The sequence below is a fragment of the Coregonus lavaretus genome, assembly GCF_964263955.1.
Source record: "Coregonus lavaretus genome assembly, chromosome: 12".
Taxonomy (NCBI): domain Eukaryota; kingdom Metazoa; phylum Chordata; class Actinopteri; order Salmoniformes; family Salmonidae; genus Coregonus; species Coregonus lavaretus.
This window is the reverse complement of record NC_139999.1, coordinates 26071248-26096220: the sequence shown is the minus strand read 5'-3', so window position 1 is coordinate 26096220 and position 24973 is coordinate 26071248. Positions and strand designations below refer to the sequence as shown.

Sequence of the window (24973 nt, the reverse complement as noted above, 5' to 3'; positions counted from 1 at the left end):
ATGTCTGCCTGCTGTAATGATATTGAACTACTCACCCTGGTAACTAACCCCACCTACAGGTAACTGCCAAAATAATGGAAACACTTCAGTAAATGAGGTTTTGTTCCTGAGTTAATTAAGCAATTAACATCCCATCATGCTTAGGGTCATGTATAAAAATGCTGGGCAGGCCAATATTTTGGCTACCATGGCTATGCCCCCATAGGATGACAATGCTCCCATACACAGGGTACGAGTGGTCACTGAATGCTTGATGAGCATGAAAACAATCTAAACAATATGCATCCCACTGGGCACAGACGTCAGTTCAAAATGTCACCATGTCATTGGATTTATGTTAAAAGTGGGTAAAAAAAGAATACCAAACGTTAATGACTTTTTTCAAATCCAATCAGTTTTCCACGTTGATTCAACATCATCACATTGGATTTTTTTTTTGGGGAATGACGTGGAAACAACTTTAATTAAATCCGTTTTTGCCCAGTGGGATGGCCATCTACAGATCTCAACCCAATTGAAAACGTATGGCAGATTCTGGAGCGGCACCTGAGAGAGCATTTTCAACCACCATAAAAAATAAATAAATAATAATTATGGAATTTCTCATGGAAGAATGGTGTCGCATCCCTCCAATAGAGTTCCAGAGATTGTAGGCCCAAGTGGGGGGAAATGTAGGGAAAATGGCGCCGCACAGTTTCCAGAAAACAGTTGCTTTCAAACTAGGGATTTCTTTGCTAATTGAGGTAAAACAGTAATTCTGCTCATAGATTATGCATGTATGAACTACACATTGACACATCCAACTCAAAGCGGTAGGTTTAAAAAATACTTACTTGTCGCCAAAGTTACAGAGCATGTCTTTAAGACAGTTTATGTTGGTGTTTCCTTTATTTTTGGCAGTTATCTGTACCTTGGCAAAAAACTAGTCGAGTCTCCAGACTTGTTGCAACTGAATGCCACAACAAAGAGGTTGCAGTGGCAGCTGCTTCATGATCTCTAGACAAAATGTTTATCATTTGGCATCAAATTACTGTATGTATAATCAGAAATGTTCCTGCTGCTGGTGAAATGCCATGGGATATTGTCATCGTTCCCAAATATCATTGAATAATTTTTCTGTATTATCAAGGTAGTCACATACTGTATGTGCACTGTAATCAGTTGATGCTGCCAATGTGCACTGTCCAAATAAACCTGAAACAGTGGACTGACTAACCCAGAGAAAATTGTTTGCAATGATGTCATTATGAGATGAGTCATTTTACTGATCTCTTACTCTTTGAAATATAATTTGTGAGGGAAAAGCACAATTCATTATGAGTGCAGCTTTGATTGACTGTGCCTTTCAATGCAACTCCCATGTAAATACACGGTTTCACTACACTCTTAGAAAAAAAGGTGCTATCTAGAACCAAAAAGGGTTCTTCGGCTGTCCCCATATCAGAACTCTTTGAAGAACTCCTTTTGGTTCCAGGCAGAACTATTTTGAGTTCCATGTAGAACCCTTTCCACAGAGGGTTCTACATGGAACCCAAAATAGTTCTACCTGGCACCAAAAAGGGTTATCCTATGGAGACAGCCGCAGAAGCCTTTTAGAAAAAAATTTTCTAAGAGTGTACTACATAATTTGTATGAACTAGGCTACAAATGATTAATGTATATATTAAAGGCTTTGGTCTTAACCCTGGCATTATAACACTAATGCAATATATGCTATAAATGCAAAAGTATGTGGACACCTCTTCAAATTAGTGGATTCAGCTATTTAACGTGGCACCGTCATAGGATGCCACCTTTCCAACAAGTCAGTTCGTCAAATTTCTGCCCTGCTAGAGCTGCCCCGGTCAACTGTAAGTGCTGTTATTGTGAAGTGGAAACGTCTAGGAGCAACAACGGCTTAGCCACGAGGTGGTAGGCCACACAAGCTCACAGAACAGGACCGCCGAGTGCTGAAGCGTGTAGCACGTAAAAATCGTCTGTCCTCGGTTGCAACACTCACTACCGAGTTCCAAACTGCCTCTAGAAGCAACGTCAGCACAGGAACTGTTCTTCAGGAGCTTCATGAAATGGGTTTCCATGGCAGAGCAGCCACACACAAGCCTAAGATCACCATGTGCAATGCCAAGCGTCGGCTGGAGTGGTATAAAGCTTGCTGGCATTGAACTCTGCAGCAGTGGAAACGTGTTCTCTGGAGTCATGAATCACGCTTCACCATCGGGCAGTCCGACGGACGAAACTGGATTTTGCAGATGCCAGGAGAATGCTACCTGCCCAAATGCATAGTGCCAACTGTAAAGTTTGGTAGAGGACGAATAATGGTCTGGGCCCCTTAGATCCAGTGAAGGGAAATCTTAATGCTACAGCCTACAGTGACATTCTAGACGATTCTGTGCTTCCAAATTTGTGGGAACAGTTTGTTCAGCATGACAATGCCCCCGTGCACAAAGCGAGGTTCATACAGAAATGATTTGTCGAGATCAGTGTGGAAGAACTTGACTGGCCTTCAAAGAGCACTGACCTCAACCCCATCGAACACCTTCGGGATGAATTGGAACGCTAATCGCCCAACATCAGTGCCCGACCTCACAAATGCTCTTGTGGCTGAATGGAAGCTGCAGCAATGTTCCAACATCTAGTGGAAAGCCTTCCCAGAAGAGTGGATGCTGTTATAGCAGCAAAGGGGGGACCAACTCCATATTAATGCCCATGATTTTGGAATGAGATGTTCGACGAGCAAGTGTCCACATACTTTTGATCATGTAGTGTATGTATCCCACAAATCTCATCCAACATGCAATCATCAAAAAGATCAGACTTTCTTATATCACCAGTGGTATGAGATACAAGTGTCACTGTATCCTTGGATTAGTACTCATGAACTGAGCCCACTCCTTTTCCACCAGACATCAAGCCACGTGTGGCATGTTACAGGAAAGACTGGAACCTGTCCTTAATGGCAAGAGGGTTTTCATTTGATTTCAGAGCGTAAACATGATTTACAAGAGATGTACAATAAGTCAGAGATTGTCATGGGATGAGTTTCTGATGTCATTCCTTTCAGTTCCATGTTTGTTCTGATGTGTTGTCTGTTATCTGACATCATCAGCACTGACTAACATGCATCTGACCTGCAAACAGATGCCTCTATTTCTCTTATCCTACCGAAAGTCATAGCAACAGGGATAAATAAGTCAGACCTGGCATATAACCAAAAAGAGAAACATAATGGGTCAGTTCTAGTTTCTGCATGACGTGAGTAGCTACTGTGTGCTTGTTTGTTGTGAATAACACTAATCCAATCCATATAAGCCACAAACTTTCTAAAATGTTAATTGAACATGAACTTTCAGGATCCCAAATGACAACCACTGGATGTTTGAGTCAAGGAGTATACTGCTTTTACATATTCAGTCTTGCTTAATTCACAGGTCTAATCAATGGGGGAAATGATCATATCCTTTTCCCCTATCAAATCAAATCAAATGTTATTGGTCACATACACATATTTGGCAGATGTTATTGCGGGTGTAGCGAAATGCTCAACAGATTACATTACAGTGACACAGTAACACCTGTAACTCACTGGATTCTATGACCATACAAGCTTCCCTAATGACTGGCATGAACTCTCCAGGTACTGTGACATAATATCCATCCCTTTTAGTTGCCCAGAGTGGCCCTTTATTGGGTGGACTTTTAAGCCATCACAAAACTCACACTTAGAAACTCATTTTCTTACTTACTTATTGACACAGACAGACACACACCAACAAACCCACAACACATACACAATCACTCACACACTAACCCTCCAGCACATTATCCTACTGCAGGGGCACCCATTTTCCCAGCCTGGCAGATGTCGCTGATGGCTGTGGCAGTTAATCCAAGATCCTGTGTTTGTACAAGAAGGATTTAGCCATGGCCATGATACCAACATCTGTCAGGATGCTGCAGTGAGCTTCCAAACACACACAGAGCAACAGCACAGGAATACTGTACATTTCCATTCTGGTAAAAGAGGGTAAAGACCTACCCAGAATCAGGATTTGTGGTAAGTTCATGCAGAATTGAATGGTTACGATGTTTTATGGACATGAATAACTACTTTATCTAAGGTTGTTGGTGTCTTACGACAAGAAAAGTTTGTTATCCTAATGTTTGTCAGTAAAAAGGGCTATATGTTTATATTTCATAATCTAGAAAAATATATACTATTTTTTATATAAATCGTGCTAATTTATTGGATGTAGTAGATGTATATTTATTCAATGCATATCATATTATGTTGATACATGTGTACATGATGATATACAGTACATGATGTAGACTTTGAAAATAATTTTTTATCTAAAACAACTAAAACACTGTTTACAGTGTTTTAAAAAATAAACACTGTACGCAGAGCATTTCAGTCAGTGCAGCAGTTGGAGGTTTATTTACATTTTAGTCATTTAGCAGACGCTCTTATAATTCAATAGAGCATGTGGTTATTATTCACATAGTAAATTATTGCTCAACAATTGCTTGCGATTATCAGTATACTGTCTTGAACATTGAGGTTGGATAATGTGAAAGTGCACACAGACATGAATACATTTAGATTAAAATGTGAATTAACGTTAATCAGATAGCCAGTCTGAATAAAACATTGTACATTTAGCATTCTGGTGTACTCATGTTTGCCAATTGAGGAGTCCAACATTTCAAGCCATTTATTATGGATTGTCAGAGACATTTTGCCAGGAGAAAATGAAAATCCAACTCAACAAAGATTGAAAGTATGTGAGTTGATTAATAATTATACAATAATAAAAATATATAGAAACTATAGAAAGTAGAACACACTATACAACCTACTTTTGCCATCACAAATCAGTAATCTTACAGTAGCATGTCTAGTCAGTGACTCAGTTGTTGACGGTTAATAAGCCATCACTAAAGTATGAATTCATAGTTTCATATAATTAATTTAATAGTGGGTACATTACTTTATTAACAATGTTTAATGGCATGGATGTCACGATCGTCATTCATAGAGGAGGACCAAGGCGCAGCGTTGAATGCGAACATTTTATTTATTAGAATGATCACACGATCAAAACAACAAAACGAAACGTGACGTCCCTGGTTACATAAACAAACCAACACGGAACAAGAAACCACAAATAATGAATGCCTAACGGCTACCTAAGTATGACTCCCAATCAGAGACAACGAGCTACAGCCGTCTCTGATTGGGAGCCACCCTGGCCAACATAGATATACAACAACTAGAACATAAACAAATGAAAACTCACACCCTGGCTCAACATACTAGAGTCCCCAGAGCCAGGGCGTGACAATGGACCTCTATCAAAACACTGCAGCAAGAAAGAAAATGCTTAGCATTCCTTTGTAAACATCCCATTACATGGCTTCCGCATGTGCTCCTTAATGGGCTCATCTTTTCAACAGCATGAATATGATTATGTGAGACGGTGTGCACATGTCCTGTTCATTATATTTCCTTGTAGGAATAGGCCTAAGCCTCTCAGTGAGCAGCGCTCTACTCACTTATATTCAATTGGAATGCAAAGCATGATCTGTGAATGATGTCAGTCAAATAAACGACAGTATCTGAAGTGTTACTTTTAAATCTGAACTTTTGTTCAAATTGTTGAACACGTTATGTTATCGATGTTACATCAATATGACATCATATACTGTAACTTGGCTACTGCCAATCCTGCTTGCACGATAATTGCATAAACATTATGTATAACTCAATTATTATAGAGGGGCTCACCAAGACTAAAGTAGAACATCTGAGAGATAAATGATTGAACACCTTAAAACTGCTGACTAAAAGCGCTGGAGAGGGACACATTTCTAGCAATGCCTGGACAGTATATGTAGTTAAACCAATATTGGCCATCAACAGGATTTCATGCTGAATTGGGGACAAGTCAATATGCAAAAGGTTTAAACTGTTTAGTGCAGTAGGCTATGTGTTTTATTGGCAAGCACAAGATGTACAAAAAGCCCTTTCTTTGTGCATGTAACCTAATGTATTCCAATGTGAATCATCCCATCCCAGCCTGTTGATAATGTGTGTGTGTGTAGATATGTGAGTCAAACAAGAAGTTACCTCGCTGTTGTACACTCTTTTGTATATGCATCATAAACAGGTCAACCTGAAGGGTTATTTTGCTGCCTATCATTTAGAAACTCGAACAAACTGTCCATAGTTTTGTCTCACACACATGACAATAACACCCAATCCATGAAGCTGTATTGGAGCAATGTCAGGAGTGACTGTCAGCTACAGTATAATGAGAATCTTCTGGTGCCAGACTGCACATCTGCACTCTTCACACTTTCAGAAAAAAATACGAAGTCTAGATGAGATGTATTCAGAGGGATTGGGTTAAATGCGGAAGACACATTTCAGTTAAATGCATTCAGTTGTACAACTGACTAGGTATCCCCCTTTCCTCTCCCTTTCAATGTTCACTTAGATAAGGCCTGCCATACTATATTATTTGATGTTTATCTATTGTTTATCTATTTAATTTGCTCTGTTTTCCATTGATTTTTTATTGGATGTCTTGAATGATTTATAAAAGTTATCCTCTAAATGTCTTGCCATACACCTACAGTATGTTAATGTACTGTACATCCATCATACATGTATTACATCTATAGTGATGTCTTTACTTTATATCTCTCTTTAATAAAAGATCCTGTCTGATGTAGATATCCTTTCATGTTTCATGCACATGAGTAATGGGGAAGACAGGCAGCAAAGTCCTGAGAGAGTTGTCTATGGATGGAGTTCAGCCTCAGCAGGTAACGGCTTATACACAACACTACACACACACATTCACACATGCTTACACTGACACCGCAAAAAACACCCACACTACATACGCCCACACACACACAACACACACACAAGCATACTGATGCCACACACACTCACACACGCACACACACACCCATACACGCATGCACACACGCACACACGCACGCACACACACACACATACTTTCACACTCACCACATACTCTACTGCTACTGTCTATTATCTATCCTGTTGCCTAGTCACTTAACCCCTACCTACAGTATATGTACATAGCTACCTCAATTATCTCATACCCCTGCACATCGACTAGGTACTGGTACTCCCTGTATATAGCCATGTTATTTTTACTTATTATTGTTATTCATTATTCACTGTGTACTCATGTCACTGTTAGTCTCACTGTTGTTTACGAAGCATGTGACGAATACCATTTTATTTTATTTGACTTCCTTAGTGGGAGACTGCAGGTCATGTGTGTGTGTGTGCGTTGGAGCTTATCTGATTCTGCGCCGCTTACTCACCACAACTCTTGACTCTGTCCAAATGGGACAGCTGCGTGTTCCACAGCCATCAGCTGGTTATGCAACCAGGATCAACTCCAGCTTACTTTAACATGTTCTATCTCTCTGTAGCATCATTAGTCCTACAGCGCATTCGGAAAGTATTCAGACCCCTTGAATTTTTCCACATTTTGTTCTGTTACAGCCTTATTCTAAAATGGATTAAATAGTTTCTTTTTCTCATCAATCTACACACAATACCGCATAATGACAAAGCAAAAACAGGTTTTTAGACATTTTTGCTAATTTATAAAACAAAAAAACTTAAATATCACATTTACATAACTATTCAGACCCTTTACTCAGTACTTTGTTGAAGCACCTTTAGCAGCGATGACAGCCTAGAGTCTTCTTGGGTATGATACTACAAGCTTGGCACACCTGTATTTGGGGAGTTTCTCCCATTCTTCTCTGCAGATCCTCTCAAGCTCTGTCAGGTTGGATGGGGAGCATCACTACACAGCTATATTCAGGTCTCTCCAGAGATGTTCAATCGGGTTCAAGTCCGGGCTCTGGCTGGGCCACTCAAGGACATTCAGAGACTTGTCCCGAAGCCACTCCTGTGTTGTCTTGGCTGTGTGCTTAGCGTTGTTGTCCTGTTGGAAGGTGAACCTTCACCCCAGTCTAAGGTCCTGAGTGCTCTGGAGCAGGTGTTCATCAAGGATCTCTCTGTACTTTGCTCCGTTAATCTTTCCCTCAATCCTGACTAGTCTCCCAGTCCCTGCCGCTGAAAAAGATCCCCACAGCATGATGCTGCCACCACCATGCTTCATCGTAGGGATGGTGCCAGGTTTCCTCCAGACGTGACGCTGGCATTCAGGCCAAAGAGTTCCATCTTGGTTTCATCAGACCAGAGAATCTTGTTTCTCATGGTCTGAGAGTCCGTTAGGTGCCTTTTGGCAAACTCCAAGCACGTTGTCATGTGCCTTTTACTGAGGAGTGGCTTCCGTCTGGCCACTCTACCATAAAGGCTTGATTGGTGGAGTGCTGCAAAGATGGTTGTCCTTCTGGAAGGTTCTCCCATCTCCACAGATGAACTCTGGAGCTCTGTAAGGGTGACCATCGGGTTCTTGGTCACCTCCCTAACCAAGGGCCTTCTCCCCCGATTGCTCAGTTTGGCCAGCTCTAGGAATAGTCTTGGTGGTTCCAAACTTCTTCCATTTAAGAATGATGGAGGCCCCTGTGTTCTTGGGGACCTTCAATGCTACAGAAATGTTTTGGTACCCTTCCCCAGATCTGTGCCTCGACACAATCCTGTCTCGGAGCTCTACGGACAATTCCTTCCACCTCATGGCTTGGTTTTTGCTCTGACATGCACTGTCAACTGTGGGTCTTTATATAGTGAGGTGTGTGCCTTTCCAAATCATGTCCAATCAATTGAATTTACCACAGGTGGACTCTAATCAAGTTGTAGAAACATCTCAAGGATGATCAATGGAAACAGGATGCACCTGAGTTCAATTTCAAGTCTCATAGCAAAGGGTCTGAATACTTATGTAAATAATATATTTCTGTTTTGCTTTGTCATTATTGGGTATTGTGTCTAGATTGATGAGGAAAATTTTTTATTTAATCCATTTTAGAATAAGGCTGTAACGCAACAAAATGTGGAAAAAGTGAAGGGGTCTGAATACTTTCTGAATGCACTGTATGTATATCAGAATACTTTACAGTTCACAGCCTTCCACAGCTAATAAAACAGGCATCATCTAGCTGAATGTAGAAACACAGAATGATTGACTTAAAATGTGATTAACCTTAAGTCCCCTCTATGAAAGAGATGGTAATTGCTGAGTAAGACACGTTTTTTATGTCGGTATTATATAAATTCTACCTATTCCTAAACCTTGAGGAGTGCTTGAAATCTTTGATTTCTGCGTACTCTCTTAGGAAAGCTCATTCCCTGTTTGATCAAATCAAATCAAAACACAATTATATATTTAATAAAAACAGCCAATCCCTGTTTAAACATTAAAGGAAAGATTAAAATAATGAAAATAAATTGAAATAGATACAACCAGGTAAACATGAATTCCTAATTGATTACAAGCACATTAATTATTTTATTGATTATTGAGCTAAATCTAATGCAAACACAAACTCCATTCATCTTCTCCCTGTCTGCCCCCAGCAGGCTCAGGCCCACGATTGGCACACTGACACCTGATACAATGACCTTAGGCCTGAGCCACATGAAGAGATCAATTATTCAATTCATGAATCATAGCCATGGAACATACACCCTATGCAAAGTTGTACTTTAAAGGATGCAGCCCATGTGTACAGTGTGTGTGTTGCGTGACTGTTAGCTATGGGAAAGAGAGAGATAATTGTGTTCCTTCCTAGGCTGTCTCAGTCAGTGTCCTCTGTTAACATATTAGTCCACTGGAGCGCTCTAACTTCGTCTGCCCATGTGATTTTCCTTGTCAACTCATGTTTCCGCTAAAGGTGCCTCATAAGGCCAACATTACATTTTACATTTTAGTCATTTAGCAGACGCTCTTATCCAGAGCGACTTACAGTTAGCACATACATTATTTTTATCGAACCCACAACCCTGGCGTTGCAAACGCCATGCTCTACCAACTGAGCTACATCCCCTGCCGGCCATTCCCTCCCCTACCCTGGACGACGCTGGGCCAATTGTGCGCCGCCCCATGGGTCTCCCGGTCGCGGCCGGCTACGACAGAGCCTGGATTCGAACCAGGATCTCTAGTGGCACAGCTAGCACTGCGATGCAGTGCCTTAGACCACTGCGCCACTCGGGAGAATACATGCCCTCCTCCTGTAAGGGTTGAGTAGACGCCATGTTTTTCAGCAGGGACTACTTGGTACGTCCCCAAAGTGGTGCAAACGGGACTGAAGTGAATTGATTCGTGGGGGATTAGAGATTAAGATTTCCCCTCCCGCTCAGATGGGTTTTAGTGGAGTAAATCTGTGGATTATGATGTCAGAGGCCAGTGGTTGTCGGAAAGGAAATTGAATTGTCAGAGAAGTGCTGATGGCAAGGATTATGGAACGGCCAGTGAGGAGATATAGGAATGGGAAGCCATGTCTGTGCCATACCCCTGTACAGTGAAACCTTCAGTGAAGAACATCAACCACTATTGGAATTTGGGAGTTGTCTCTCCATGATGCTGAGTGGATTGTTCAGATGCTGATTCAGTGAGAGAAAGATAGTTTTATTATATTGCCTGCCTTTTAAAGCATCAAGTGGTAAGTAGTCTTGGTTGTGATTGCTATCTAAGTTATGTATGTAAATCAGCAAGTTAGTTCACTAATGTTATGAAAGTACATTTGTCACATTATCAAACCCTTAGTTTCTGCGGATCTCTTAGCATTGTAAAGGCCCATCCCTAACCGTGTGTGTGTGTGTGTGTGTGTGTGTGTGTGTGTGTGTGTGTGTGTGTGTGTGTGTGTGTGTGTGTGTGTGTGTGTGTGTGTGTGTGTGTGTGTTAGCCTGCCCCGGCTGCTGCTATAGAGGGGCTCACCAAGACCAAGAAGATGAAGGTGAAGTGGACTCAGCTGGGCATGGTGTTCTTCCTGTTGCTCTCTCTAGTCATGACAGGATGTTTCCTCTGGCAGTACCAGATGCCAAAGTTACTGCCAGGTAAGGCTCACTCCCTGCATTCAACCTTGTTCAAGAAAACATAGAACCAAACTAAAAATAATGGCAGGACATGAAGCAATTCATCATATTATACAGTGAACAGCATCGATTCACTAAACATATCAGCCTGTCAATCACTTGTGGCTTTGTTACATTGTATCTGAGGTAAAGGGGTTAAGATTAATCAGAGCTTATAATTATACCAGTGGTTACAGTAGGCTACAAGTAGCTCCTGCTTCCCCTGCATTAACATTGACTCATACAATAGGAGATTTTGTACACAAAGAAACCTGTAGAAATCAAGGAGGAAGTCCATTGTTTCAGGGAAAAAAAGTTCCAACACACATGGTAGTTCTTGCTTCAGAATGGATTTATTTGCCTGGGAGCCATATGAGGCTAACCACTGGGCAAAAACAGGATGAATCAACATTGTAATTTCAACCCCAAAAACCAGTGTGATGACGTTGAATCAATGTGAAAAACTCATAATAATTGCAAAAAGTCATCAATGTGAGGGCATTTCGTCTTTTTTCACCTAACTTTTAACCTAAATTCAATGACATGGTGACATTTTTTGTTGATTTCACATTGAATTCACAATAGTTGACATCTCAACCAAATGCAAATCAAAACTAGACGTTGAACTAACATCTGTGCCCAGTGTCTGAGATGCGATTCTGAAATCCAATTAGCTGTTTTCTGTAGGTGGTGAATAGATTAGAATGTTAAAGACAGACAGTGTTCATAGGGAACCAACCTACTGTAGTGCTAAAGGTGTGATGAGTTGCGTTCTTTAATTGAAGTGATGCTTCTTACACATGTATTCTTTCAGTAGCACACCATGCCTGTATGATCTGGTACTGGATCTGAACATACTGTAAGCCTATGGGCCTGTTTACTATAGTAACTCTATGAACTATAAAGCTCTAATCCTGTGTAGTTACTTAAATGAAAGTCTCCTTTAACTGCTCATTCAAAATTCACAGTGCGTTCAGAATTAATCACCTTTATGGCTGCATGTGTTTGTGCAAATTGGATTCTTTGTGGTAGCCTACAATGGACAGATAAAGGAACTCAGATGATTAATTAAGTCCTGTTCATGCCAATTATGGCACATTGTGTTCATCTCCTTGTCATGTCATACATCTTGTATATTAATCCACCAATATCAGGTATGAATTTCAATAAATCCCCAATTTCTCTCCCACTTAATTTCGCCTTATTCTGTCTCTCTGCCAGATGAGGGCATGGGAGGCAATGCCAAATCAGAACGGATGTGCCCACGCTTCCCTGAGCCTCTCCCCCTCGAGCACCCTATCCCTACTCTGAAAGAGGCACTGGAAAAGGTAAGAGCTCCCTTGGGCCATTCACAGACTATCCACATTATGCTCCTGTCCAACTAAGAACAGGGAACATGTGTTAGTGATGCTTGATAACAATTGCCTAGACAATGGCCTAGACATGAGGGGATGAATTACCATGCAGAGAAATATAATTGATAAAGAAAGTGTCCTTTTGCATGAAGCCTCTGGCAACAGAGGTGGACGTGACCAGTTCCTGGATTGATATTATTCAGACAGTGAAGGGCATTTGACAAACAGAGAATAGGGCAGTCCTATCAGTCCCAGCACATCTCAATACAGATGTAGGATATTAATTTGATCCCCCGGTTGCACTTTGACATTTCAGACTTGATTTTCCCTTAAAAACAATGTTTCAATCCCTACAAAAATGTCCATTAATTATAATCCACATAATAATTCACATTTCCTGTTGCTACAGGGTTGATTTCCTGCTGTAGCAAACTGGCTCAAATTAAGAACCTACATCTGTACAAGCAGCAGTATGTTATGGATGATTACATTTCCATGGGACATTAACAATGTCCTCAGAATGATAAAAACACATTAGAACTCCTTGTATCTTTTATACAGAACAGAAGATCACTGCATACAGTAAGACGTTACTGCTTTGACCATGTAAAAACAGAGTATGTTCAGCATCTGCCCAGCCTTGACATTGAATTAACCTCCATCACAACAAGTCAATAGGCAATATTTTTGTCCACAGAATGCCTTCAAATCTTTTATACCCAACTTTTAATTGTTTACTGAAACTACTGCAGAACAATTAATATTATTAGATATACAGTAAATACTGATATTATGTTCTCACTCAGGTGGACACACTGCTGCGCCAAAGCGTCAATCCTACCAGTCTTCCCTCTTTGTCGGCCATTGTGATTTTCAACGACACAGTTCTGTGGACTGGTAACTTTGGCAAGAGGAACAGAAGTGACCCACTCTCAGCTCCGCCCAATGAGTACACCATATACAGGTGAGCAGCATAGATTTCAGGGCTCCTTGGGCCCTAAAGGGTGATGACAAAGACAGGTCTGTTTATGACCCAAATCACCACATGTTTAAGACTCCTACTCCTACTCCTTTAAGTTTGAAGCTTGTGGTGTTGGCATGATGGTCAATAATGATAAGCACCCTTAGCCCTTTCTTATACATTTCTCGATTCAGGGACATGCGTGTAGTTCCGTTGTCCGTGTACAGTGGGGAAAAAATTTATTTAGTCAGCCACCAATTGTGCAAGTTCTCCCACTTAAAAAGATGAGAGAGGCCTGTAATTTTCATCATAGGTACACGTCAACTATGACAGACAAAATGAGAAAAAAATATCCAGAAATTCACATTGTAGGATTTTTAATGAATTTATTTGCAAATTATGGTGGAAAATAAGTATTTGGTCAATAACAAAAGTTTCTCAATACTTTGTTATATACCCTTTGTTGACAATGACACAGGTCAAACGTTTTCTGTAAGTCTTCACAAGGTTTTCACACACTGTTGCTGGTATTTTGGCCCATTCCTCCATGCAGATCTCCTCTAGAGCAGTGATGTTTTGGGGCTGTCGCTGGGCAACACAGACTTTCAACTCCCTCCAAAGATTTTCTATGGGGTTGAGATCTGGAGACTGGCTAGGCCACTCCAGGACCTTGAAATGCTTCTTACGAAGCCACTCCTTCGTTGCCCGGGCGGTGTGTTTGGGATCATTGTCATGCTGAAAGACCCAGCCACGTTTAATCTTCAATGCCCTTGCTGATGGAAGGAGGTTTTCACTCAAAATCTCACGATACATGGCCCCATTCATTCTTTCCTTTACACGGATCAGTCGTCCTGGTCCCTTTGCAGAAAAACAGCCCCAAAGCATGATGTTTCCACCCCCATGCTTCACAGTAGGTATGGTGTTCTTTGGATGCAACTCAGCATTCTTTGTCCTCCAAACACGACGAGTTGAGTTTTTACCAAAAAGTTATATTTTGGTTTCATCTGACCATATGACATTCTCCCAATCCTCTTCTGGATCATCCAAATGCACTCTAGCAAACTTCAGACGGGCCTGGACATGTACTGGCTTAAGCAGGGGGACATGTCTTCGCACTGCAGGATTTGAGTCCCTGGCGGCGTAGTGTGTTACTGATGGTAGGCTTTGTGGGGAAAAAATGACCAACAGAAGTCTGTAGAGTGATCATCCCAGAATGAAATGAGTGCTGTTAAAGTCATGTGACTTTGTTTACTTGAACCAAATGTGGTAGATAACTCCTGAGTGGCGCAGTGGTCTAAGGCACTGCATCACAGTGCTAACTGTGCCACTAGAGATCCTGGTTCGAATCCAGGCTCTGTCTCAGCCGGCCGCGACCGGGAGACTCATGGGCGGCGCACAATTGGCCCAGCGTCGTCTAGGGTAGGGGAGGGAATGGCCGGCAGGGATGTAGCTCAGTTGATAGAGCATGGCGTTTGCAACGCCAGGGTTGTGGGTTCGATTCCCACGGGGGGCCAGTATAAAAAGTAATCACTAACTGTAAGTCGCTCTGGATAAGAGCGTCTGCTAAATGACTAAAATGTAATAAATAATGCTGTTTTTTTCAGTCATTTGTGTGGGGACTGTACAAGGATGTGCAGGGATTTTTATGTAACTGCGCCAATCATTCTATTCTCTTGCCAACAGAGATTCTGTCATAGCGTTTATTGATGAAACTCACCTACAATCAGAGGGGAAGTGACATTCAGGGGAAGTAACATTGAGAGGAATAGGCAAATTAACATTGAGAGGAAGAGGGAAAATAACATTTGGAGGAAGAGGGGAAATAACATTGGGAGGAAGAGGGGAAATAACATTGGGAGGAAGAGGGAAATAACATTGCTGTGTGTCAAGGTATAGGTACAATATAGATTCACTTTTGATGCCATGTCAAATTTATATTAATCAATAAATATCTATTTTACCAGAGGGACATGGCCCAAGTCTGCAGCAAGGAGACAGTGAAACAAACATGAGAACACATACATTATTTATTTTATTGAAATCTGTTTATCTGGGTTCACAGTAGTATTTGGACAAGTTGCATCTTACTGTATGTGAACAGGATAAAGTGCTGAGGACTGGAAAAGAGTACTCACTTCTTTCGACGCCAAACCCACACACCAGTGGTGGGTTTGGCAATGTAACACTTCAGCTCCACTATGAGTGTCATGTTGCTTTGCCATCAGCGTCGTTTCAATGTGTTTTGAGAGAGGAGCAGAGGGGAAGAGCATCTTTATTCTATTTTCCCCTACTGTACTGTACCATATTCATCAATTGTGTGTAAGTACAATAGCTTTGGTCCAGTTTTTCGCAAGTACTCATGAAATTGTTGCTAGTGGTTGTACTAAATTATCCTAATTACACAAGTTGCTTTTGTTTACATTGTGAACCTAGCTAGTCAATGTAGCTAGCTAGCTAGTAGTAGTAGCTTCTTGACATCATAAATCTTAGTAAAATGTCCCATGTAGCTCAGTTGGTAGAGCATGGCATTTGCAACACCAGGGTTGTTGGTTCGATTCCCACGGGGGACCAGTATGAAAATGTATGCACTCACTAACTGTAAGCGTCTACTAAAATGTAAAATAACCAGTGGTGTATCATTATTTCAATTCACAAGATAGAATGAACGTGCCTGCATCAGCCATCAAGAATTGAACCTCGACGATTCTTGAGCTTGGATGTGACGCAACTCGGGCAGTGAAGCAGCTTTCATTGACTTCAAAGGAAGCATTTCCTCAACGGCTGATGGCAATGCCGGACACCCGATGGCTATAGTGTAGCTGGGCCGTTAGAAGAATGTGATGAGCAGAAAAGAACCCCATACCTACTGTAAAATATGGTGCTGGATCTTTGATGTTATGTGGCTATTTTGCTTCCACTGGTCATGGGGCCCTTGTTAAGGTGAACGGCATCATGAACTTTCCCAGTACCAGGACCTTTTAGCCCAAAACCTGGTAGCCTCTACCAGAAGGCAGAAACTTGGCAGCAAGACAATAACCCCAAGCACAAAAAAATTGTTAGATTTTGCAATGGCCATCTCAGTCTCCGGACCTGAACCCCATTGAAAACCTGTTGTTTGGGCAGTCCATAAGCACAGAAGAAAGAATTAAAATATTTTGAAAGTTTCTGTATGGAGGAATGGTCTAAAATCCCTCCCAATGTGTTCTCCAATCTCATAAAACATTTTAGAAAAAGGCCCAGTGCCGTTATCCTCGCAAGGGGAGGGTGCCGGAGTATTGAAAACAGGGGTACCAATAATTTTGACCCCTATCTTTTTGAGAAAAAAAACCAAATACTTGTTAAGCTAGTTCTCTGAGTAATTGTATTCGTATAAAATAATATAATTTTCCAATTTATATACATATTTTATATAACAGTATTTATATTACTTAATTTATACAGTATTTTTTGCTAATCTTATCAAGGGTGCCAATAATTTCGGTCATGACTGTATCATGAGGCGGCAGAGCCTCATGATACAGTCACTGAGGATGATAGCGGATGATATTGCCACTCCTATTTGCCATCTCTTCAATCTAAGCTTACAAAAAAGTGTGTGTCCTCAGGCCTGGAGGGAACCAAAAGTCATTCCGCTACTCAAGAATAGTAAAGCACCCTTTAATGGCTCAAATAGCTGACCAATCAACCTGTTACCAACCCTTAGTAAACTTTCTGAAAATTTTTTGTTTGACCAGATACAATGCTATTTTACAGTAAATAAGTTAACAACAGACTTTCAGCATGCTTATAGGGAAGGGCATTCAACATGCATGGCACTTACACAAATGACTGATGATTGGCTGAGAGAAATTGATAATACAAATATTGTGGGAGCTGCTTTGTTAGACTTCAGTGCAGCTTTTGACATTATCGATCATAGTATGCTGCTGGAAAAACGTATATGTTATGGCTTTACACCCCATTCTATATTGTGTATTGAGAGTTACCTGCATAACAGAACACAAAGGGTGTTCTTTAATGGTAGCCTCTCCAACATAATCCAGGTAGAATCAGGAATTCCCCAGGGCAGCTGTCTAGGCCCCTTACTTTTTTCAATCTTTAATAATGACCTGCTACTGGCTCTGAGTAAAGCCTGTGTGTCTATGTATGCGGATGACTCAACACTATACACGTCAGCTACTACAGTGAGTGAAATCACTACAACACTTGACAAAGAGCTACAGTCAGTTTCAGAATGAGTGGCAAGAAATAAGTTAGTAAAAATATTTCAAAAACTAAAAGCATTGTATTTGGGACAAATAATTCACTAAACCCTAAACCTCAACTAAATATTGTAATTAATAATGTGGTAATTGAGCAAGTTGAAGACTAAACTGCTTGGGGTAACCCTGGATTGTAAACTGTCATGGTCAAAACATATTAATGCAACAGTAGCTAAAATGGCGAGAGGTCTGTCCATAATAAAGCACTGCTCTGCCTTCTTAACAACAATATCAACACCTGGACTACTGCCCAGTCGTGTGGTCAGGTGCCAAAAATAGGTACTTAGGAAAATTACAACTGTCCCAGAACATGGCAGCATGGCTGGCACTTAAATGTACACGTAGAGCTAAAATTAATAATATGCATTTCAGTCTCTCATGGCTCAAAGTAGAGGAGAGATTGACTTTTTGTAAGAAGTATTGACATGTTGAATGCACCAAGCTGTCTGTTTAAACTACTAGCACACAGCTCGGACACCCATGCATACCCCACAAGACATGCCACCAGAGGTCTCTTCACAGTCCTCAAGTCCAGAACAGACAATGGGAGGCGTACAGTACTACATAGAGCCATGGCTACATGGAATTCTATTCCACATCAAGTAACTCACGCAAGCAGTGAAATCAGATTTTTAAAAACAGATAAAAATACACCTTATGGAACAGCAAGGACTGTGAAGAGTCACACACACAGGTACAAACACACAAATACAAACATACATAACATACACACATGTACAACCGGATTGTTTAGAGTAGTGGCCGGAGGGCACACACTTAATGTATTGTGAAATCTGTTGTAAAATGTATTTTAATGTTTAAATGTTTTATTATAATGTATATTATTGCCTTAATTTTTGCTGGACCCCAGGAATGGTGATCCATAATACAAAAATATGACAAATGTTTTACATATTAATTCATATTTCTTATTGCTTGCGTCCTCTATTCACAAATCAAAGGTAAGAAGTCTGCTTCCTGACCAACTCCTGTGATTTAGGGGGTATACACTTTAAAAATCTATGGAGGGTTGGAGGTGTTGCTATCGAATACAAATAAGAGTGAAGGCTACACTTACGGCCCTGCTACACTACAGCTATCGGGCATCTGGCGTTGCCGTCAGACATCAGCCGTTGAGGGAATGCTTCATTTGAAATCATTGAAAGCTGCTATACTGCCCATGTTGCGCTCGCGTTGCGTCACGTCCAAAGGCAGTGTCCAAGCTCAAGAATCGCAGAGGTTACATTTTTTACGGCTGACGAGCGCATTCATTCTATCTTGTGAATTGAAATAAAGAGAAATAACATTTATTTTGGTTGCATATGCCCTCCACTAGACACCGCTGGCTATTTTACTAAGATATATGAAGTCAAGAAGCTACTAGCTAGCAGAAACTCTAGCTAGCTGCATTGACTATGTTCACAATGTAAACAAAAGCAACGTGTAATTAGAGGATCATTTAGGACAACCACTAGCAACAATTTAAGAGTACTTGCGAAACACTGGACCAAAGCTATTGTACTTACATACAATTGATTAATATGGTACAGTACAGCAGGAAAAATAGAACAAAGATGCTCTTCCCCTCTTCTCCTCCTCTCTCAAAACAACACACTCTGTGTAGCAGGTAGAACATCACATTGACAAGATGCTGCAGGCAAAGCAATGCAACGCTTATAGTGGACTTGAAGTGTCATGTGAACACTGCTGTAATTTTTCTGAATTGTGGTATGTTGTGAGCTGAAATTGGCTTGAAAATGTGCTGCCAGGATTCAATCAGAAGAGTGTTGTTGACAAGCCCATTGCACAATCGACAATTCAAAGGCAATTTACTGGTGTTTGTGGAGATCATATTCACAGTAAACTGTGTGTACAGTGCCTTGCAAAAGTATTCATCCCCCTTGGCGTTTTTCCTATTTTGTTGCATTACAACCTGTAATTTAAATTGATTTTTATTTGGATTTCATGTAATGGACATACACAAAATAGTCCAAATTGGTGAAGTGGAATTAAAATTAACTTGTTTCAAAAAATTATAAAAAACTAATAATGGAAAAGTGGTGCGTGCATATGTATTCACCCCCTTTGCTATGAAGCCCCTAAATAAGATCTGGTGCAACCAATTACCTTCAGAAGTCACATCATTAGTTAAATAAAGTCCACCTGTGTGCAATCTAAGTGTCACATGATCTGTCACATGATCTCAGTATATATACACCTGTTCTGAAAGGCCCCAGAGTCTGCAACACCACTAAGCAAGGGGCACCACCAAGCAAGCGGCACCATGAAGACCAAGGAGCTCTCCAAACAGGTCAGGGACAAAGTTGTGGAGAAGTACAGATCAGGGTTATAAAAAAATATCCGAAACTTTGAACATCCCACAGAGCATCATTAAATCCATTATAAAAAAATTGAAAGAAATGGCACCACAACAAACCTGCCAAGAGAGGGCCGCCCACCAAAACTCACGGACCAGGCAAGGAGGGCATTAATCAGAGAGGCAACAAAGAGAGCAAAGATAACCCTGAAGGAGCTGCAAAGCTCCACAGCAGAGATTGGAGTATCTGTCCATAGGACCACTTTAAGCCGTACACTCCTCAGAGCTGGGCTTTACGAAAGAGTGGCCAGAAAAAAGCCATTGCTTAAACAAACAAAAGGCATGTGGGAGACTCCCCAAACATATGGAAGAAGGTACTCTGGTCAGATGAGACTAAAATTGAGCTTTTTGGCCATCAAGGGAAACGCTATGTCTGGCGCAAACCCAACACCTCTCATCACCCCGAGAACACCATCCATGTTTTTCATCGGCAGGGACTGGGAAACTGGTCAGTCTTGAAGGAATGATGGCGCTAAATACAGGGAAATTCTTGAGGGAAACCTGTTTCAGTCTTCCAGAGATTTGAGACTGGGACTGAGGTTAATCTTCCAGCAGGACAATGACCCTAAGCATACTGCTAAAGCAACACTTGAGTGGTTTAAGGAGAAACATTTAAATGTCTTGGAATGGCCTAGTCAAAGCCCAGACCTCAATCCAATTGAGAATCTGTGGTATGACTTAAAGATTGCTGTACACCAGCGGAACCCATCCAACTTGAAGGAGCTGGAGCAGTTTTGCCTTGAAGAATGGGCAAAAATCCCAGTGGCTAGATGTGCCAATCTTATAGAGACATACCCCAAGAGACTTGCAGCTGTAATTGCTGCAAAAGGTGGCTCTACAAAGTATTGACTTTGGGGGGGTGAATAGTTATGCACGCTCAAGTTTTTTTTTTTTTTTTTTACTTATTTCATGTTTGTTTCACACACAAAAAAATGTTTTGCATCTTCAGAGTGGTAGGCATGTTGTGTAAATGAAATGATACAACCCCCCCCAAAAAATATATTTTAATTCCAGGTTGTAAGGCAACAAAATAGGAAAAAATGCCAAGGGGGGTGAATACTTTCGCAAGCCACTGTATTTCGGTTCAAGTGTAAATTATTGTCGGCAATGCGCCTTTATTGAATACTGACCTATGTCTTTAACTATGTATGGGCTATTCAGTCATTATGTTTTCATCCGTCTTGAGTGTTGTCAGCATAGCCCTTAAATAGATATATAGCATGATGTTGTAATTTCAAACTCCAAACCCCTCAATGTCTGGGGTGTGAGGCAGAAATATATGGGGTATGAGGCAGAGAAAACATTGTGAGGTCAAAAGCCTGAGTGTAGAAAGGTTTGGAGAGTGCATGTGAAAATGAAAGGATGTTAGAGTAAGTTCATCCTCTGAAAGGAAGAATAGTACTCTATTCATTTGTGCATGCTTGTCTTAATGTTTGTTGTAATTTTTTTTTTTTGAGTTCTTTGCAGGAATCAGGGGGATACAGTGGTAGTCAATTCCTGTTTGATTCGTGCCCTACAGGATTGCCAGCCTTTCCAAGATCTTCCCAACGCTTATGCTGTACAGGCTGTGGGACGATGGGAAGATTACCTCTCTGGATGACCCTCTGGAGAAATATGTGGATAACTTCACCATTAAAAACCCTCTGGGCAAGTCACGGGACTCTGAGCTCAAGTACGTGACAGATGGACTGATCTTCCTAGATAGTGGAGAGGTTCAGATCCGCTCCTCCTCTGTCACTCTGCGCAGGATGGCCAGCCAGCTCTCAGGTAAGATACAAACCTCATACCCCGCCCCTCCCACCTGGGATTGGACCTCAGGTCATGCCGACCCATTAAACAACTATCAGGGGGAACCAGTTATGTGCCGAATGTACTCAGCTACAATGTTGAACAGTGTCATGTTATTATGAGCAAAATAGCCATTTTAATGTGATGTTTATGATCCTATTTATTGATTAAATTAAAATGCCACCATACCCCAAACTCTAGTCAGAGCCACCTCTAAGCAGGTTGCTGAATTGCCTTCTGAAGTGGTAAACACTACTGAAGTGGTAAACACTGATGTAACAGAAACTGTTTAGATTATCACTGCATCTATTATTAGCATCCAAACCTGTTACTTCAATATGGCACCCTACAATACCTTGCTTTCAAACAGGTTTGATTTGATTATGTCTATATGAGGATCACACTTTGATCATTGAGGCATGAAGGTTGAACTCAATTCATTCATTGAGAGTATTTCATGTTTCAGATCAGACATTGACACTGATTTCTGAGCTGTACATTAAATTAAATGATCAGAGACACTCAAAACAGATATGTTAGAATAACAGTTGAGGACCCTGTTTCGGTTAAAATTAATTGCAATTGGCTTGAGCTTCATTTGTCATACTAGCTAAATTAATGCATTTTCTTTTCTTTAGACATAAACACTAAAGATGTTGTGTTTTGTCAACTGCAGGTCTACCCAGAAGACTAAGAGCCACTAACCTGCTGTGGAAGGGGAAAACACAGGCTGCAGTGAATCTGCTGCAAGACGATATCCTCGTTGCAGACCCTGGCACCAAGTAAGACCTTAGTCATTCCCATCATTCCCATCATTATAATCATTCAAATGTTCTGTGTGTCCTTGTGCCATTTAAAATTCAGTCAATATTTGCTATGTGTAATATAATGGAACCTATTTGCTACACTTATTTGGATGTAAATAGATGGCTCAGATGTTTAATTCCGTCACCCCTGTGGGCTGTATTGGCCCTTCAGTCTGCTCTATCAGAATGACTTCCCACTCTGCTGCTCTGTGTTTTGCAGATGCCACTACAGTAACCTAGCCTTCTCCTTACTGGCCCACGTCATGGCTGAGAAGGTGGTGGGCCTGGACTACCAGCACTGGATCAATGATAACATCCTGGACCGGCTGGGGATGGAGGACACAGGCTTCGACATCACCCCAGGGATCCAAAGCCAGATGGCTGTGGGCGTCTACTCCAGTGGCCAGCCAGCCCCTCTGTATGACCTGGGCTGGTACCGCCCCTCAGGCCAGATGTTCTCCACTGCCGCTGACCTTGCCAAGCTGGCCATGATGCTGCTGGGGGCCTACCACCGCAAGCTCCTGGAGCCCGACACCCTGAAGATCATGCTGACCCCTCTGTTCCGCTGTGATAAGGACTACTTTGCCAACCGCACCGGCACTCCTTGGGAGGTGAACGAGCAGCTGGGCTACGAGGTGCTGCGTAAAGACGGAGACCTGGATGGCTACTCAGCCACCTTCTCACTGGTACCCAGGCTCAAGCTGGGCCTAGTGGTGCTGATGGCTGGCACCAGACCTCAGAAGCAGGAGGTGGTGGCCAAGGCATACAGCCACATCATACCCGCCATGGAGAGGGTGTTCCGGGAGGCCAGAAAGATCCTCATCCCTCCCCCTAATCCAGAACCATACATAGGCTTCTTCACTTATGGAAACATCACCTTCTATGAGATCAAAGCTGGGGCAGACGGTGTTCTGATCATGCAGCAGTTTGGTCCCCAGATTGAGGACCTGATCCCAGAGAGATATCGGACAATCAAGCTGAACTACCTGGTGGACAGGGTGTTCAGGGTGGTGTTTGAGAAGGAGTACCCTTGTGTTTTGCGGGTAAGCACCGCCTCGGTCTCCCTCGAGGCCCAAGACGGGCAACTCTTTAACTTTTATGTGTTTGACAAGCGTGGTCTGTCCCCTGGCTTCGATGCACCAGGACTGAATACATACAATGTGATCCGGATAGCCCGTAGGCCGACTTTCTCGAACTAACTGAACTCATACAACAGAAAGGCACATGTACATGCTGGATGAAGGTCCTTTTTGGGTCTGTAGCCTATATGTAATAGGGATAATCTGAATTGAAAGAAAACATTGCTGGCGGACAGTGAGTAGACAGTACCATGATGAATTGCAAAAGAAGGTACACAGACAGAAAAAAATAGTTTAATTTATCCATTGATGTTAACTCTTGTACAGAACGTTTTTGATTTCTGTGTCAAATAATGGCATTGTAAATATTAATCCTTTTTATACAGTTGCTAACCTGACCTTAAACATACACTACATTACCAAAGGTATGTGGACACCTGCTCGTCGAAGTTCTCATTCCAAAAGCATGGGCATTAATATGGAGTTGGTCCCCTCTTTGCTGCTATAACAGCCTCCACTCTTCTGGGAAGGCTTTCCAACAGATGTTGGAACATTGCTCCGGGGATTGCTCAGCCACAAGAGCATTAGTGAGGTTGAGCACTGATGTTTGGCGATTAGGCCTAGCTCGCAGTCGGCATTCCAATTCATCCCAAAGGCGTTCGATAGGGTTGAGGTCAGGGCTCTGTGTAGGCCAGTCAAGTTCTTCCACACCGATCTCGACAAACCATTTCTGTATGGACCTTGCTTTGTGCACGGGGGCATTGTCATGCTGATACAGGAAAGGGCCTTCCCCAAACTGTTGCCACAAAGTTGAAAGCACAGAATCGTCTAGAATGTCACTGTATGCTGTAGCGTTAAGATTTCCCTTCACTGGAACTAGGGGGCCTGAACCATGAAAAACAATCCCAGACCATAATTCCTCCTCCACCAAACTTTATTGTTGGTACTATGCATTGGGGCAGGTAGCATTCTCCTGGCATCCGCCAAACCCAGATTTGTCCGTCGGACTGCCAGATGGTGATGCGTGATTCATCACTTCAGAAAACGCGTTTCCACTGCTCCAGAGCCCAATGGTGGTAAGCTTTACACCACTTCAGCCAACGCTTGGCATTGCGCATGGTGATCTTAGGCTTGTGTGCGGCTGCTCAGCCATGGAAACCCATTTCATGAAGCTCCCGACGAACAGTTATTGCGCTGACGTTGCTTCCAGAGGCAGTTTGGAACTCTGTAGTGAGTGTTGCAAATGAGGACAGACAATTTTTACGTGCTATGTGCTTCAGCACTCGGCGGTCTCGTTCTGTGAGCTTGGG

At 41.8% G+C, this 24973-nt stretch overlaps 1 protein-coding gene across 1 annotated transcript; it reads left to right on the top strand.

Annotated features, from left to right (window-relative positions):
• Positions 1-6768: 6768 nt before the first annotated feature.
• LOC311138501 (putative beta-lactamase-like 1) lies at positions 6769-23783 on the top strand (the record flags this gene model as incomplete). Its single annotated transcript, XM_084173208.1, has 7 exons — positions 6769-6831; positions 10873-11017; positions 12257-12363; positions 13197-13354; positions 21510-21757; positions 22455-22560; positions 22805-23783. 7 exons carry the CDS (start codon positions 6769-6771, stop codon positions 23781-23783), a joined length of 1806 nt encoding a protein of 601 aa, XP_084029334.1.
• Between the last annotated feature and the right edge of the window lie 1190 nt (positions 23784-24973).